Source organism: Pelodiscus sinensis, chromosome 21 (assembly GCF_049634645.1).
Source record: "Pelodiscus sinensis isolate JC-2024 chromosome 21, ASM4963464v1, whole genome shotgun sequence".
In the NCBI taxonomy this organism is placed as follows: Eukaryota; Metazoa; Chordata; order Testudines; family Trionychidae; genus Pelodiscus; species Pelodiscus sinensis.
The window spans coordinates 21304048-21322464 of record NC_134731.1 but is presented as its reverse complement, the minus strand read 5'-3'; the positions used below and the strand labels follow the sequence as shown (position 1 = coordinate 21322464).

Below are 18417 nucleotides of genomic sequence, written 5' to 3'. Positions count from 1 at the left end.
ATAAGGGATAATTAATACATCTTTTCATGTACAGAATATCCTCCTTTCACTTAATAATTCATGGTCAAGTATGAATCTATATAAAATTAGGATAATTTCTGTGAAATGTTCATCCACAAATTAGCAAATATTCTGCAGAGTTCTTTCTTACACTTCACACTACTCTTGCATTTTAACTGATTAAAAATGGTTGTGAATTCCATATTTACTCAGAACCTTTTAGGCTACAGGACCTTGGTTTAAAATTTGTTTTAAATATTTTATTAGTATGTTGCTGAAGGTTATAAAAATCACGCCACAAACTTGCTTCCAAATTCTTCCTTTCCTTTTTATCCATCTCTGCTGCAATCTTTCCTCCCCTCTCCTCCCGTTGAAGAAAGTTCTTAAAGGGATAACACCCCTTTTCTTTGAGCAACTGAGTTTCTATTTCTTTACTTCTGACTATTTGATAAGCTAGTTTTAAGAGAACCCTCCAGAAAAATCAGTACCCTAATGAGATACAAAATCCTTTGTTATGACTAAAATCTTTGAAAATACATTTTTTAACATAAATATATGGTGAAATTTCATCAACATGTCTATTGCTATGGAAATCCCACAAAATAAATTAGTGTTCCCCTTTTTCTAAAAGCAAAGAGCATTGTTATGAACACACTAAACTTCTCTGGCTGATTAATTTAAAATATTGTCTTTGTTCAGGGCTTAAAATATGTAGTGATCTGGAATGGTTACATTATGAAGGCTTAAGAGTACATTTAAGATATGCAATCATCTTAGAAATACCAATTAAGAAAATGTAATCCAGAGAAGAGCTGTGTCCATGTATCCTATAATATTTAATGTTATATTCAACAGGACAGCTGACTTGCCTTTTCTACAAAGTTGTTGCGAATAAACCTCTGACAGACTGCAAGGTACATAAAAATGGTGACTGACATTTTTTTTTATTCCCAAATTTAGGGCTTTTAATTAGGTACCTTCTGCATGTCCAGTCTTCACAATGTGGCATGCAGTGGAAAGCATGCTTTGTTTTCTTTAGAAAGAAATTTTAGAAGAGTGGGGTTTTTTTCAAATGTCATTTGCTACATTTGGGTTGAGGGGTTTGTCAGGAAGAGGGTGAACAGGGAGGGGAACCATGGAGAGGGTGAGACTATGGAGGGAGAGAGGATGATAGATGACAGATACTTCTTCCTGTATGCTGCATGGAGCATACTAGAGAACTGTTATCATAAGGCAACAGCATCCAAATTGTCACTGGCTACGTCTAGACTGGCATGATTTTCCAGAAATGCTTTTAACAGAAAAGTTTTCCGTTAAAAGCATTTTTGGAAAAGAGCATTTAGATTGGCACGGACGCTCTTCCGCAAAAGCACTTTTTGCAGAAAAGCGTCCGGGCCAATCTAGACGCGCTTTTCCGCAAAAAAGCCCCGATCGCCATTTTCGCGATCGGGGCTTTTTTGCGGAAAACAAATCTCAGCTGTCTACACTGGCCCTTTTGTGCAAAAGTTTTGCACAAAAGGACTTTTGCCCGAACGGGAGCAGCACAGTATTTCTGCAAAAACACTGACAATCTTACATGGGATCGTCAGTGCTTTTGCGGAAATTCAAGCAGCCAGTGAAGACAGCTGGCAAGTTTTTCCGGAAAAGCGGCTGATTTTCTGGAAAAACTGGCCAGTCTAGACACAGCCACTGTGTTTACATCTACACTGGAGAAAAACGTTCTTCAGCAGTGAGTCTCAGAACCCAGGTATGCTGGCGTGGGCTGGCAGGATGTGTTCTAAAGAGCTCAAAAATGATGTTGGAGACCTACAGGCTCAGGCCACAGGGAGGTCTCCTCACCAGGGCTCAGAGCCCAGGTCCACGCCCAAGTGGGAAGGTCAATACAGGCAGTCCCCGGGTTACGTACAAGATAGGGACTGTAGGTTTGTTCTTAAGTTGAATTTGCATGTAAGTCGGAACTGGTACATATTGTAGGGGAAACTCTAGCCAAACATTTCTCCAGAGTTCAGTTTTATTCTCCCACATCTCACTTCCCTCAGTCCTTTATTCTCAAGCTGAGGTGTCTGCTGAGAAAAGCCGCTCCGCGTCTCCCTGGTCTGCTGGGGGGGGGGGGGGGGGAGGCGCTAGCTTCGCGTCTCCCTGGTCTGCTGCGGGGAAGCAGCTAGTGCAGGGTTGCTTCACCCCGTTTGTAAGTAGGGATCCGATGTAAGTCGGATCCATGTAACCCGGGGACTGCCTGTACTGAAATTTTCAGTCCTGTAGCCCAAGCCCAAGTCTGCTGACCTGGGCTCTGAGACTCACTGTTGCTGCTATTTTAAGTGTAGCTGCACCCATAATGTCTATACTATGGCTGGCTGCATGCTTCCCAGCTCAGGTAGACAAACACACCTAGCTCTACTCGAGCTAGCTTGCTAAACATAGAAGTGACTTGGGGACAGCACAGGTGGCAGCTCAGGCTAGCCGCCTGGTATATCTACACGACAGAGTTTTTCCGAAAAAACTTCACTTACGTCCACACTGCATTCGCGTTCTTTTGAAAAAAATTGAAAGAACGGAGTTTTTTTCTGACATTGGTAAACCTGTTTCCACAAGGAAGAAGCCTTTTTCCAAAAGAGCTCTTTCAGAAAAAGGCGTGTGTGGACGGGGAAGAGGAAGTTCTTTCGGAAGAAGAGGAAAAAGGAAAAAACACAGGTGCCCTGGTGACCACTGTGTCCATAGCAATCACAGCTTAAATGCGAGAGAGCATCCATTCAGAGTGGACGCTATCTTTCGAAAAAACAGATCACTTTTTCGATGCACATTGGCAGTGTGGATGCTCTCTTTTGGAAGATGTTTTCGCAGAAGATCTCTTCCAGAAAAGCTTCTTTCGAAAGAAGCCAACGGTCTAGACATAGCATGGCATACCAACCTGGACCCCTGGGTATGTACTTGGGTGGCTAAGCAGAGCCGCTCTCTGAGCTGTCCTGGGTGAAGTTGCTCTTTCTAGAGCGTTAGTTCAAGCAGAGCTTGTGCACTTCTCTTTCCGCAGCATCAGAACAATGGTTCCAGCAGCAAAGTAGCTGCATCCTCAGTCAAAGGTGGATGTGCACCCCAGCTTTCTACGGATTGGGTGTCCATGTGGATAAGCACTCTAATGCCTTTTCTCGGTTTGTCCTTTCTGGGTTTGCATGAAAACTCGATGCCCTGCTTGAATGACCTTTTAAGTTTAATAGAAATGCCAGTCAAAATATCACATGCCTTGTCTCCTATGATGCTCTGTCTGGCTTACATAACACTCTTGCTTAGCCGCTGTCTGCATTGCATTCTCTGCTGTATTTATAAGCATGAGATTTGCAAGTGCTGTTTTGCCAGGTGCTGTGGCTGTTGCAAAAATGTTGGTAATCATCTTTTTTTAGGAACACGGGAATTGTGACACAGATATCATCTCTGCCACAGAGCCCAGTACCAGATTGTTCAGAAGAAGGTGCAAACAAAACATAGTGACCAAATTTAGAATAAAGGTCGAAGTAACTCATTAACTTCCACCAGTTTAAAATTAGCTTCTGCCCTGCAGCATGAGGGCTTCTATCACTTATAATTAAATGTCACCTCGGATGTTCTCATTAACCATAGAAATGTCTAATCTTTTTCTGAATCCTTCCCAGCTCCTGACCTCACTGGTTATCTGGCGGCAAGTAGTCCCACGTGTTAATGAACCATTGTTTTAAACCCTATTCTCTTTCATCAGCTTTAAATTGCATCATCATTCAGTTTCAGTGCTTGCCCTTTTGTGTTGTATTACTACAGTGTTTCTTTTGGATCACCCAGTGCTTGCAATCAAAATTAAGTAGGGACTCTGTCCTTACTAGAGTTTGAAGCAGTGACTCAACCGAACTTTGCCCCTATCACTCATGTTCCCATGTGAAATAAGCTAGGAAAGATGTTTTTTCTTAAACGTAATGTTGAAAAATGGTTGAGTAACATGGCAAAAATGTAGTGGAGCGGGGACCCAAGTCCTATTGTTACAATCATACCAATTTAAGCTGGAAGGAGGGCTTTTTCGATTCACATATAGTGCATTAACAGCAACATTCCTCACCTGCATTGGCATTTCTCAGACTTGCCCTTTGGTTCAGAACTCTCTAATGCCGATCAGTCAGCGTCTGGGATGCTAAGAAGATGAGCTATGGATGCAGAGTAGGAAATGAGCTTTGCAGAAGGGCCAGGCACAAGTGCCCTTCCATAGAATCATAGAATAATAGGACTGGAAGGGACCTCGAGAGGTCATCGAGTCCAGCCCCCCGCCCTCAAGGCAGGACCAAGCTCCACCTACACCATCCCTGACAGATGTCTATCTAACCTGTTCTTAAATATCTCCAGAGAGGGAGATTCCACCACCTCCCTTGGCAATTTATTCCAATATTTGACCACCCTGACAGTTAGGAATTTTTTCCTAATGTCCAATCTAAACCTCCCCTGCTGCACTTTAAGCCCATTACTCCTTGTCCTGTCCTCAGAAACCAAGAGGAACAAATTTTCTCCTTCCTCCTTGTGACACCCTTTTAGATATTTGAAAACCGCTATCATGTCCCCCCTTAATCTTCTTTTTTCCAAACTAAACAAGCCCAGTTCATGAAGCCTGGCTTCATAGGTCATGTTCTCTAGGCCTTTAATCATTCTTGTCGCTCTTCTCTGTACCCTGTCCAATTTCTCCACGTCTTTCTTGAAATGTGGCGCCCAGAACTGGACACAGTACTCCAGCTGAGGCCTAACTAGTGCAGAGTAGAGCGGCAGAATGACTTCACGAGTTTTGCTTATAACACACCTGTTGATACAACCTAGAATCATATTTGCTTTTTTTGCAACAGCATCACACTGTTGACTCATATTCAACTTTTGGTCCACTATGACCCCTAGATTCCTTTCTGCCATGCTCCTTCCTAGACAGTCGCTTCCCATCTTGTATGTATGGAACTGATTGTTCCTTCCTAAGTGGAGCACTTTGCATTTCTCTTTATTAAACCTCATCCTGTTTACCTCTGACCATTTCTCTAACTTGCTAAGGTCATTTTAAATTATGTCCCTATCCTCCAAAGAAGTCACAACCCCACCCGATGGTTCCTCTGCAGAGTTTAGGGCCGTGAGAGCTCAGAGCGAAGATGGTGAAATCTTTTGAGAGCCTCGCTGGTGTTACTCCTCAGATTTCTATAATTTTGGGTAAGGATGAGCAAACTGGTTTAGAGAGAGCAAGAACTCCCAGAAAATCTTCCATCAACCCAAGCTAGAAACATCATGGTTTTGTGCTCACATGCACTTGTGGTTCCACAGTTTGCAAAAGCTTATTTTGTACTTGAAAGCACTTCCATGCTTCCTCTTAACTGCAGCAACAGGGCTAGGCAGCAGATGTAGTCAACGGTCCCCCTAATCTTTTCCACCCATGTGTGGAATACATTTTTGAATGTGCACCGAGGCATGTGCCAATGTGCACCACCAATACAAACACAAAACGTAGCTGTGGGTGCTCTGCTAATCAGCTGGGTGGCATTTGACTCTCTCCTGAGCAGCCTCACAACTGTACAGTTTACAGGGCACACTGGATGTGATCCACATCTTGTTAGAGCTAGGAATGCTGACAGATCCCATTCTCAGACAATTCCCTGCCCATAGCGAAAAGTTACAAAAAGGGAATCTAAACTCCTGGACACTTAGCAGAAGCCATCGATGTATAAACACTCTAGTGTTCACCAGGGTCGAATTTTGTGTTCAGTTATCAGCATCTTTATTCTGTTCCCCTGCATAGGTGTAAAGAATCATAGAATAACAGAGCTGGAAGAGACCTCAGGAGGTCATCGAGTCCAGCCCCCTGCTCAAAGCAGGACCAACCCAACTAAATCAACCCAGCCAGGGCTTTGTCAAGCCGAGACTTAAAAACCCCTAGGGATGGAGATTCCACCTCCCGCCTAGGGAACCCATTCCAGTGCTTTATCACCCTCCTAGGGAAATACTTTTTCCGAATATCCAACCTAGACCTCCCCCACTGTAACTTGAACCCATTTCTCCTTGTTCCGTCATCTGAGAACAGCTGAGAACAGCCCACTACTGAGAACAGTCTCTCTCCATCCTCTTTGGAACCCCCCTTCTGGTAGTTGAACGCTGCTATCAAATCCCCCCTCACTCTTCTGCAGATTAAACAAACCCAAATCTCTCAGCCTCTCCTCATAGGTCATGTGCTCCAGCCTCCTAATCATTTTGTTCCACGAGGTGTAACGATAGTTCGGAAAAGGAATCCCAGTCTGCACTATCTAGTCGGTGCCGCGTGTAGCCGCGGGCACGGAGTCCGCACTAGCAACATGCAAATGAGGCCCGGGAAATTCAAATCCCGGGCTTCATTTGCAAGTTCGTATGACTACATTAACCACCCTAGTTCGAACTAGGGTGGTAGTGTAGATATACCCTCAGAGACTAACTGAAGTGTAGGAGCATAAGCTTTCGTGGGCAAAGACCCACTTCGTCAGATGTATGTAGTGGAAATGCTACTTGCTAGCCTGGGGTCTCTCTGTGCTGTAAGAACATTTGCTGTGAAACAGGGATATTTTTCACCTCAGCAGGATGACCAAGCAGTAAATTATATGAGATCCCCTTTACTTTTACTGGGACAGACAGTAAATATTCTGCTCTCACATGCCATCCACAAGATTAGATTTACAGCCATGTGGCAAGGATAAAAGTGAATGATCGATGGATCTCAGGACAGAATTGTCCAGCAGATGCAAACTAACGTTGCAACAAAATTTTATTGTATTGTGAAATTTGCTGATGTGATTGATATGGCCTGATATGCACAAAGCCAGTCAGCATAAAACCAGTCATTTCTTTCTCTCTCTCTTGTGCGCGCTCTCATCCTTTTTTTCCAACTTTAATAGTGCTTTCTGTGAAGGAGTTGTCTAATATGTGGAAAGAGCTATTTATGAAAATATCTCTTGTCCCGTATTCAGCTGTAATCCTCCTCTCTGGTTGCTTCCTCGTGCATTCTGGTGGTTACAAGTTTGGATCTGAGGTAAAATAAAAGCCTTCTCTACCATTGCTAGGGCTCAGAGTTGTTGACTCGAATCCCACAACTTGAACTCGAGTCCGACTTCAGTCGCCTAGGTGACTCGACTTGAGACTCGACTCGGGTTCATTGTGTGTGACTTGAGACTCGATTTGAGACTTGCTAATTTTGTTAAATCGACTTGGTGAAAAACTTGTCCGAAAATGCCGATATTGATGGCTTGTACAAATGTGACTTGAGATTTTTTAAATTAAGACTTGAGACTCGACATGGGACTTGACTCGAAAGTGACTTTAGGGACTTGAGACTCAACTTGAGACTTGAACTGCAGGGACTTGAGACTCGACTTGGACTTGACAATGACGACTTGAAGACAACACTGCCAGGGCTACCGTGGGAGTTGTTCAGATTCCACAAGCCCATGTCTGTGCATATGAAGCGTTCTGAGGGCATTTCCCAGCTTGGTTTTACTTCTGCACTGAACGTTAGGCAACTGTGTTTCCACTATATAAGGGGGCTGTTTGCGGATGGTGCAGCCTATTGTATCCATTTGAGCAAACCCACAGATGCGCTAAGTTAAGATCTGCCAACTTACATGCCAACTTCCTCATTGTCCACCAGTAACAGTCGTGGGTCAGGGCCGAACTCTGGTGCTGACAAAGGGATGAGCTCACAGAGGACAGTAGCGTCTTTGCCCCATCACTTATATTTCAGCATGCGTGAGAATATTTCTCAGAGCGGCACTGTCGGCTGCCCAAACCACAGCTGGTAACTACCAGACCACACAGTCTGCACGGAGTGCAGATCGGACCCTTTTTGCTGCAAGCGCTAAGGATACAAAAAATAAAGCCGCTTCCAATATAATGGACCCCTCATTATTTCTGCTGCTTTTAACAAGTTCTCCATTGGCCCCTCTAATTAGGCCCGAGCTGAAGCACTGTGGTTTTAAAAAAATCTTTTCTTTCCTTCAGCCCCAGGAGAGAACAGAAGTGCCAGGTGTTTTCTTGAACGAACACAGGAATATTTGTTGACTTGTCAGCCTGTCAATTACAAACCATTGCGGTGTCCTCTGGAGGAGCTGAAGTACAATCGCACATGGCTACAGCCAAGTGCTGCACTTGAACCAGCTGCTCCTTGTGCCGGTGAGCACAGGCAGAATGCTGGAAGCAGGCCGATGCTTAAGTCTGAGTTAGCTGCTTAGAGACGAATGTGGTTTTTTTATTGTGACTTTGCTGTTTATCATGGCTGCAGCCATGATGTCCTACTAGCTTGCCTTATGAGTATTGTGCGTGTTAACAGGCCTGGTGTCTGTTGTCCCAATCTCTATGCACGTGTTATAGGGGGCAGATGGAATACGACAGGAACGGTGCAGGGTGACTGCAAATTAATAGCAGGCAAACCTTAAATCACTTGGCTTGGACGTTTCTCTGAGCAGCCACTAAGGGTATGTCTACACTACCCTCCTATTTTGAAATAGGAGGGTAATGCAGGCATACCGCAATTGCAAATGAAGCCCGGGATTTGAATTTCCCGGGCTTCATTTGCATAAGCGGGGCGCCGCCATTTTTAAATCCCGGCTGGTTCGAACCCCTAGTTCGTGCCGCGTGTAGCCGCGCGGCACGGGGTTCGAACCAGCCGGGATTTAAAAATGGCGGCGCCCCGCTTATGCAAATGAAGCCCGGGAAATTCAAATCCCAGGCTTCATTTGCAATTGCGGTATGCCTACATTACCCCGCTAGTCCACTCAGTCCTACTTTTTGTTCAGCCAATCACTCAGACAAACAAGTTTGTTTACAATGTCACCTGAAAATGAGAACAAGCATTCACATGGCACTCTTGTTGCTGTCATTACATGATATTTACATGCTAGATGTGCTAAAGATTTATATGCCCCTTAACACTTCAGTCACCATTCCAGAAGACATGGTGATGACAATTCAGTTCGATACCAAATCAATGTAGTGCTGAAAGATGTGTGTTGATTTTCATAATATGAATCAGATACCCTAAGCAGATGGTTGGTTTTCTTATCTGGTGGTTCAGGTTCTATAATTTTCTCATTGGAGTGTTGCTTTACTAAGACTTCTGAAAGCATGGTCCACATACCTTCCTTCTCAGATTTTGGAAGTCACTTTAGATTCTGAAAACCTTGGGTTGAGTGCAGTAGCTTTCTTTTAGAAATCTTACATTAGTACCTTATTTGTGTGTGGTCAAATCTTCGGTGAAAGTATTCTTTAAATGAATAACATATCCGAGACTACTATAACTTGAAATATATAGCAGAATGTGGGTATAACAGAAATTGTCCTCCAAGGAGTTAAGTCACAAATGGAAGCACGTCCTTTGGAATGGTGACCAAAGCATGAAGGGGCATACATGATATTCTAAATATTTGTATCTCCTTTGTAATCTATAATGGTCTTGTAGATGATCACCTGTTCACATCCTGTAATAAATGTATTAAGATTGGTTAGGATCAAAGGCAGCATTAATTTAATACCTGCTACATCTCAGTGGGACACTATATGCTGGCCTTGCAGGGAAACAGATTTAATTATCTGAAAGGTCTCTTCCATTTCTAACTACTTTAATCCTGTTCTTCATGCTCCTGTTCCCAAACTCAGGTGTGTCTGTTCATGTAACATAAACCTGCAGATTGTCAGTAAAGAACTTGGCTGCAGAGTGAAAACCTCCCAGCTCCAGCACAGAGAAAAGTAGCTAAATAAAAATCCAGCCATAAAAGCAAAGCTCATTTGGAACAGTCAGTTCTGAAACACTGCGAGGTACTTCTGGAACTGCATAAAAACTCACGTGCAGATGTGAAGTGCAGAGACGCCAGTTCAAGTTGACACTTGAGTCGAATGTTCCCGGGGAAGAGAAAATGCACAGGAAAGCCAGCAAGAAGCATTGCAAACATTTGCTAAAGCTGTTTGGCCGTAGGTCACTAAATTCTTTTCCTTCTGGCAAATCCCAAAAACCAAACAGAAAGAAACACACTAGTGCAGCAGCTTAAGAAAAAGGCAAATTTCTGAGCATCCATTTATGGTAACACTAGGTCGGAATGGTAGCTTTACTTTCAATGATAATGTTTATAAAATTATTAGGGGGCTGTGCCCTCTGCTCGCTATGCTTGCCTACCCCCTCTCTGCCAGGGAGGGCCCGGGGGTAAGGCTCTTCTCTCCCCCCCCATCGCCGTTGAGGGTTCAAGGCCACCCTGGCCCTGACTTTTCTCCCCTGACCTCTCTACTGGGGAGGTCCTGGGGTGGCCCTGGCCCCCCAACCCTCCTGGTTGCTGGGGAGGGTCCTAGGCCACCCCGGCCCTGTTTCTTCTCCCCACCCCATGCTGCCTGGGAGGGCCTGAGGTGGTCCCGGCTCTTCTCCCCACCCCTAGCCACAAGGGACGGTCTGAGGCCATCCTGGCTCTTTGACTCCCCCCTCCACTCCCGGCCAGCCCCGGCTTTTGGGCTCCCTGGCTCTTATCTGTCCTCACCCCAGCCATCAGGAGAGGGGAGCCTGGCCAAGGCCATGCAGGGCCTGGCTCTCCCCCCAGTGGCCAGGAAGGTCTGGGCCAGGGTTGGTCCAAGGGGAGTAGAGAGTTCGAATTCTGTGGCCCCTTATCCCAGAATAACCGGCTTGGTAGTGTGGATGCACTACTTACAAATTCGAACTTGTGGGGGTTATTTTGGACTAAAGGCCCTATTGTAAACCAGGCCTGTAGTCCTGCTTTTAATGAGGAATAATGCTATTGTGAGCCTGAAATAACGTTCTTGTGCTCCAGTGCCGCTCATTCGAACTAATTGGTTGTGGGAGGCCTCCCACAGCTCCACCGAGGGCTTCCTGGGGCTTTGAGTCCACGTTAATAGACCCTGCCTCAGACTCCATTCAATTCTTCCCCTTAGTGAGGATACCAAACTTCAGATTTGTAAAATCGGGTGCCCAGAAGTTGAACTTAGTAAATTCAGATAATCTCTTAGGGTATGTCTACCCAGAAAAGTTATTTCGGGATGCTGGCAGTATCCCGAAATAGCTACCCCACGTCTTTTGAACACGTTCACTATTTCAAAATATAGCAGATGCGCTATTTCACCATCCCTGTAAACCTCAATCTACGAGAAGTAAGGGATGGCTCAGAATTTGGCACTGTGTAGACAGCACCCAAATGATGAAATAAGCTATTTCGAAATAGACTTGAAATAAGCGACGCAGTTTGCATAGTGCGAATGGCGCAGCTTATTTATAGTTTCAGGTGCTGTGTAAATGCACCCCGAGTGTAGACATGGCCTTAGACAGTCATATTCCCTGAGGTTCCTTAGTGGGAAATTTTCCCCAGTGGTGCTGGCTATATTTGGAGCTAAGACACTAGACACATGGACCATGGGTCCAATCTAATGTGGCAATTTCTGTGTTCCTAGGGGCTTGTCATGTAGAGCATAGGTTAAGGGTGGGCGATAATTTTTGACCGGGGACCACTTCAGAAATGTTTAAAGTGGTCTGAGGCCACCTCAGAAAGGGCGGGACCTCAGGTGGAAGGGGCGGGGCCAGGACACTTCTGTGCTTCCTTGCCCACAGATCCTGATTGGTCAGGGGGTGGAGGAGCATTTGAAGTCTTTGTCTCCCCCCCCCCAAAGAGAACCACCAGTTATTCTGAACAGCTGGTGGTTCCCTCAAGGTGCCTGTGCCCTGGTGGTAGGAGGAGACTTTGCACACATCCCTGCAGGCCAGTCAGGGCTTGGGGTGGGGGAGCATGTGGAGTCTCCTCCCACCCTTCCCCCATCCTGCAAGGAGTGTGCGGTGCTTAGAAGCACCTTGCAGGGCGGGAGAAGATTTTGAGCATTCGCCCCACCTCCAGGCCAATCAGAAGGTGCAAAGTCTCCTTCCGCCCTGCCCCTTTTCAGCAAGGCGTAGGTAATACATGAGCTCCGCAAAAATGTGCTCCTTTACACTCTTGCAAAGTCTGATAACTTGCCCTTTACATGTGTGCTCAGCTTCTAACACGGCCACACTCCAGAATGTGTCCTGTTAACCCACGTGCCTTTTGTGTCTTTTCTTGCTGCAGGTGCAAAGAGCTGAAATATGCAAAGAATCTGCCCCAGATTTCCATTATTTTCATCTTCGTGAATGAAGCGTTATCGGTGATTCTGCGCTCAGTGCACAGTGCCGTCAATCACACTCCAGCCCACCTCCTGAAAGAGATCATACTTGTGGATGACAACAGTGATGAAGGTAAGAAGGGCAGACCTCTTTAAGAAACTAAAAACAGTTGCTTCCTGCAGGGCACAGAGGTTCAATATGAAAGGAGAACAGTGGCTTTGGGCTGAAGAGCTGCATGCGTTGGAAGATCAGGTGCTGTTCAGCATACAATTCTACCCTCTCATTACTCAGAGGCCATTCTGCAAGCTGTCATGGTAGACGCAGAACCAAAATCAAATGTCATATTAGACTTCTGAATGAATTTGCAAAGCAGCCTGTATTGCGGGAGAAAAACAGAAACTATCTCAGTGGCTTGAAAGGAGACCAAAGAGCATTAATGAATAGTTACTATTACTGTAGTCATTATCAAACACATTGTAAGAGACAATCCCTGCTGCAAAAGATCAAGTTCAGATGCTCAAAAGTATTTGGGCCCTGACACCTGTTGATTTCAATGGGGGTTAGGCTCTGAAATACCTTTATGGATCTGAGCCTTGCGATGTGGTAGCGTGGTCTCATGCACTGATCACCAAACTGGAACTCTGGAGTTCTGCAACTGGCTCTCCCCCTGGCCTAGAGAGTGAGCTTAAGAAAGCCATGTCACCACTCTGCACCTCAGTTTTCCCATCTGTGAATTGGGGACAATGGCACTGATCTCCATTTGCAGAGCAGTGGGAGACTTCTGGGTGAAAAGTACTGCTTAAGAGCTAGGTGGTGTTGTAAGAAATACACAGGCAAACAGTAGAAGAGCCAACAGAGAGAGTAAGCGACTTGCCTATGGCTATGCAGCAGATCAGGGACTAGAGGCTAGGTTAGTAGTAAATGGCTCGATAGCTCTCATCACTGTCTTCGTTTGACAAGTGCCCCTCCCTCCGTTTCCGCTATCAAGCCATTTACTACTTAGGTCTCCTGTGTCCTATATATTGAACCAGTCTGTTTACAATTTCTGGTGATGCACGTTCTCTTCCTGCCTTTGAGATCCTGAGTCTCTTTGGATTTTTAATGGGAGTTCTGTGGTGGTATTTTCAAAGTCCAAATTATTCCTCCATCCTGATTCTATTTACACAAATTACAAAAATAGCAAACCACCAAATCATGTTCAGTCTAAAAAAATATATTTATTTTGTAAAAACTTAATGAAGACCCACAGAGGGTTAAATCATCATCATCACCCCCAATTCCCCTCCCCCCACCCCCTTCCCATTTCTGTTGTATATGCTGACATAGTAAAAAAAATTGTGGGCTCTACATCCTGCGATACATTACAACTGGAAGTGAAGCACTCGGGGGATGACAGCTGATTTTCTGTTCCAAAGAAGGCAGGGAGGTTGCACTTACTGCGTGACAAGATAAAACTGGAATAAAGTAAGCATCTCAAATCTGCACAAATAGGCCCTGCAAGAATAAGCACCATAGAAAACTGATGAGTTATAATAATTGCCAGTGGGCAGGGAAGAAATGTGCTCAGCTCCTCAGCTGATAGAAGACAGTAACACTCATTGGTGATTTACACAAGCAGGGCATTTCGCTCCTCTTGTGACCTCTAAAGAAAGGTGAAGGTGATTTGTGTTTGCAGGCTGTGGCATAGCCTCTACTTTACAGGGGAAAACGATATTTGAAAATATCGGAATGAAATCCTGCATGCACCCCCCGCAAGTTCCACTGCATTGACTGAACAGAGAGTGAGTTAAAGGTGCACCCATGTGTATTCATTATTTATCTTCAATAGTGCCTGGCATGTGCAAAGAAGTATGTGGCTAAACAATCTCTACCAGCCACTCAGTATGCAGCAGAGAAGCTAATATTGTAACAAATGCTGTTGGGAAGCTCGAGAGACACTTCTGAAAGGAATAGGACAATGAAACGAATCCTTTTTAAAAAACATCGCTCCCTTGAATAGCAGAGACTGCAGCTGGCAATGAGAATACAAAATTAAATAACTCTCCTTCTTTGTCTGCTGCTGAGATTAAAAGGCGCCATCTTCATCAGCATCTGCCCAGAAGAAGATGGGGCTAACTCAGGCAGGTCAGAGGCTGGGTAGGAACCAGAGCATGAGAGAGAAAGAGAGAGAGAGAGAGAGAGACTGAGTTTGGTTACCTTTGGTGCCCTTAAGAGCTTTAGAAACAGTTGGCTTGTTTCACATTTTTGCTGCTTTGTCAAAGCACTCCAATTTACATCACAGAGCTTTGCAGCATTGCTCAGTCGGAGTCGCAAAGGTAAGCTGTATAACCTTCACTCTGCCCTCCCACACGATGCCAAAATAATAATAATTAATTATACAAAGCAACATATGTAGCTGAGCTCTACAAATCACGATGCAAGAAGCCTCAGTGATAGAAGATAGTTACTCAGAGCAGGAATAAAATCTTAGGAGCTACTCGTCTAATATGACAACAAATGGATATTAGAAAAGGAGTAAGGTGCCGAGAGGGAAATAATTCCACATTCCAAACTACAGGTTATAGTCAACACTTCTACGGGAATCCTAAGAGTAAACAGAGGGCAGAGATAATGTTATCTGGGTATGACTTTGTAGTTGTGTAGAGCTGGTTTGTTAAAGGAATAGGCAGCTGCATTTCTGAGGAACTGTATGAGAAGGTGACTTGTAGATATATGGCTTTAACACTAACCTCAAGATCCGGGTGCCTAACTTCAGATACCTGCAAGGAGCCTGATTTTCACAGAGCCGATGCTCTGAACTTTTAAAAAGTCAGCACTCTTTCAGGCATAGAACCCCCAAAGTGAGGAACCTAAAATTGCCAGTGGCCTTTGAAAAGTTAGGGTTCTGTTTCCTGGTTTTCAAATTTTGGAGTTTGGTGTGTATGTGTATGTCTGTATAAAATACAAAGGAAAAAAAAACCCACCCAAAACCAGACAACCCCTGCAACCCTACATTAAGATGGAGTTAAGTTTGAGAGTATATCTCAGTAATTTAACAGTTGACATTACATGAATGTTTTAATTATCCTAAAATCAAGTGCAACAACCCTGGGAAATTGAGAGTACTATTACATGTAACAGAAATTCCAGCGTGCCGAGATAAGAAACACACAGTTCAAGCATTCATGCATCTTTAACTCAGCCTTCTGACTGATTTTTTTTAAGGCACATTCGATTTTTCTCCATCCTAGTATCGCTACATGGCAAGATATACAATAAACATGGCAAACGACAAATTGTACAAGTGTTTTACAGAGCTATATCAAATGTACCAGTTCTTAATGTGTATACCTGATTTGTAAAACCAATCAAAAACTCAAATGTCCTGCAAACTCCTCCCCTAAAGGCAAATGCTGAGGGAGTTTCAGTTTTGAAACTTTTTTTCATTGGCATTCACACTATACTTGTATGTAAAGACTTGTTTTGTATTTGCCGTTGGGTTTTGTTGCGGCTGCTTTATAATTGCAAAGACGCTGCGCCGCTTGTGTTTTTGAATGATAACCCATTTCCGAGGTCGCTGGCGGCATACAGCAGTATGCCCCTGAGACAATATGTTATCTCACAGTCACACACCTTGTTTGAGACTGTTTCTTAGCCATCGCCTGCCTTTCTGTGGTCTGTCTGTATAAGTGTTTATAATCGGGAATAATATCTCTTTGAAAAGAAAACCTCATACTCTAAAAGAAAACTTGAAGATAAAAGGCTACTTAAAATACAGAGGTACATTCAGTGATGCATGTGGCAGGTTGTAATTTACTTCAGCATAACAATATTTGCTGAGACTGGATAGATCCTTATCTTGCTCCACAACTCATTTCAGCAACGACAGTGCTGCCTTATGTGTTCTCTTGGGAGTTTGTTTTACGGGTTTGGAAAAATAGGAAGGTTTTAATAGGCTTACATGGAGTAAAGAGCCATGTTCCAAGTCTTGTTAGGCATTAGAGTTGCCTGAGCCAACACAAACCCCAAGGTAATTCAAATGTCTAATTAACAACAACTTGTTTAATTACAGCTAATATTATACTGGTTACTTTCTGGCCGGTTTAGAGTTTTACGGACCTTACAGTCACAGTGTACACAGTGACACAGCAAACCTTCTGGTTTGGTTTGGTTTGGTTTGCATCCCTCTGGGTGTTGCTGTGAGTTAGGGACTATTGAACCTACGGCTTGATGCATAATGCAGCCTACCAAGCCTAAGGCACCACATTTTGCTCAGTTTTATCCATGTTATAATTCACTTCCTGGCAGCTGCTTCCCTTCCCTTCCCTTAGCTTCACATAAAAGATTCACAACCAAATAGGAGAACTCAGAGAGTTTTGCCAATTTCCAAGTCTCGTTACAAAACATTTCTCCCCAACTCTAAATCAGCCTAACTCAATCTAATCAGTCAGATGATCCTTTTCTTCCATTGTGTGTACTGTTCCTCTGTGTTTCTTGCACATGCCTTTGGCTGAAAATCAAACCAGTATCCTCACAGCCATAATTTTTGGTGCTAACCTGTGAGCCAGAAGTAACCTTCTCACATGACTATATATCTGTCCAAGCGTCCTCTATTAGCAATCCCATTCACAGCATAACTGATACCAGTTTCCAGGTCATATCTGAAGGCCATATAGCAACCAAAAGCAAACGAAAACAGTGAAATGGTTATAATGCTGAAATGTCTCCTTGAAATGCTGTGAGGTGTAGTGTTTTTGTGAAGCTAACTCTGGTCATCAGTGGTAAGATGCAAGATCAGAATGTTGTTACGGGTTGACCCTCTCTCATCCGCCATCTTTGGACCTACCCGGCGATGAACCAGAGAATTTGCCAAACTATGGGAGGTCGATATTGTCTAGTAGTATTACTAACACTTCCACTGCTAACAGGGCTCTTAGAATAGTGATAGAGATGCAGCCGTGTTAGTCTGGTGTAGCTGAAACAAAAGACAGGACTATGCAGCACTTTAAAGACTAACAAGATGGTTTATTAGGTGATGAGCTTTCGTGGGCCAGATCCACTTCCTCAGATCAATATGTGCAAGAAAATTGGCACGACCATATATACCAGAGTGATTGGCAAAGTGATTACTTTGGTATATAAGGTCGTGCCAATTTTCTTCCACATATTGATCTGAGGAAGTGGGTCTGGCCCACGAAAGCTCAAACAAAGAACCCAAACAAAAGACAAGACAATGCAGCACTTTAAAGTCTAACAAGATGGTTTATTAGGTCATCACCATCTTGTTAGTCTTTAAAGTGCTGCATTGTCTTGTCTTTTGTTTGGGCTCTTAGAAGTAAATTTAGTAGTACATTGGAGCTAAATAACCACACAGAACACTGAGAGCCGGGACTGGTGGCTGTAAACAAACTTTATGGGACCTCAGGAAACGTGGCCACGCCCATGGTAAGTGGACATCCGGTTAATTAAAATCATGCTGAACCATGACTGTTGCTGGACTAGAGAGCTATAACCTGTATTACAAAGTGCACAAGAGAACCGATCAGTACTGCAGACAGTTCTTTGAGCTGTAAGATGTTTTCTCCTTTACGCCAATTAGCACAAAGCCTTCAAAATAGCAAAGCCAAAGGCAGGATAACCAATTTACGTGAATGCCAACTTCATAAGGGAGGCTTCTCTTCCCCCCACTTTGTTGAAGTCATTGAATTTCTGCTGTGCTATTTCCCGACCTTCCAAACTTATTATATAATGTGGCTCTGGGCTACACGACAAAGATTCAATATTTTGGGATAAAGCAGCTTCCCTTAATTTATATGACAGAGAATAAATTTGCTGTTACTGACCTAATGCAATAGCCCTCTGGATTCAGAGCCTAAAATTTGCATGTTCTGACAATGCCATGTTGGCAGACATTAAGTTATTTTCCTGTTTTGGAAATGTTAGTCATTAAATTGACTGCTGAATACAAAACATGCAAGATAATATTAGGAGTAATTTACCCTGATTTAGATTAAGAGTAGCTGCGAGTGCGACTTCTGATTTACCATCCAGCAGAGTTCACGGAGAGGGAATGCTGTGCTTCCGGTGTTGCAAAATCAACCTCTGCAGAAACTGAGCGGTGTTGGCAGTACGGGCGTCACAATCCTGGGTGCATGGTAGGTTGCACTTGAGTACAAGCCAGGCACGGCTTTGTATCTGAAAGCATGTGAAGGCCCCAAAATCTTAGGTTCCTACCAGTCCCCACCCACCTGTTAGGAGGAATGAAAATCTGGACCCTTGACTGAAACCGGATCCAGCAAAGGCCATGAGAGTTTTGC

General features: G+C 44.1%; 1 protein-coding gene across 5 annotated transcripts in view; it reads left to right on the top strand.

The window, feature by feature from the left end:
- GALNT17 (polypeptide N-acetylgalactosaminyltransferase 17) overlaps positions 1-18417 on the top strand; it is a 459638-nt gene that overhangs the window by 193565 nt on the left and 247656 nt on the right. For all 5 annotated transcript variants that reach the window (XM_075905118.1, XM_075905119.1, XM_075905117.1 and 2 more), the window contains one exon: positions 12087-12253. In XM_075905118.1, the coding sequence (XP_075761233.1) occupies positions 12087-12253 (167 nt within the window). The remainder of the gene's footprint in view (positions 1-12086; positions 12254-18417) is intronic.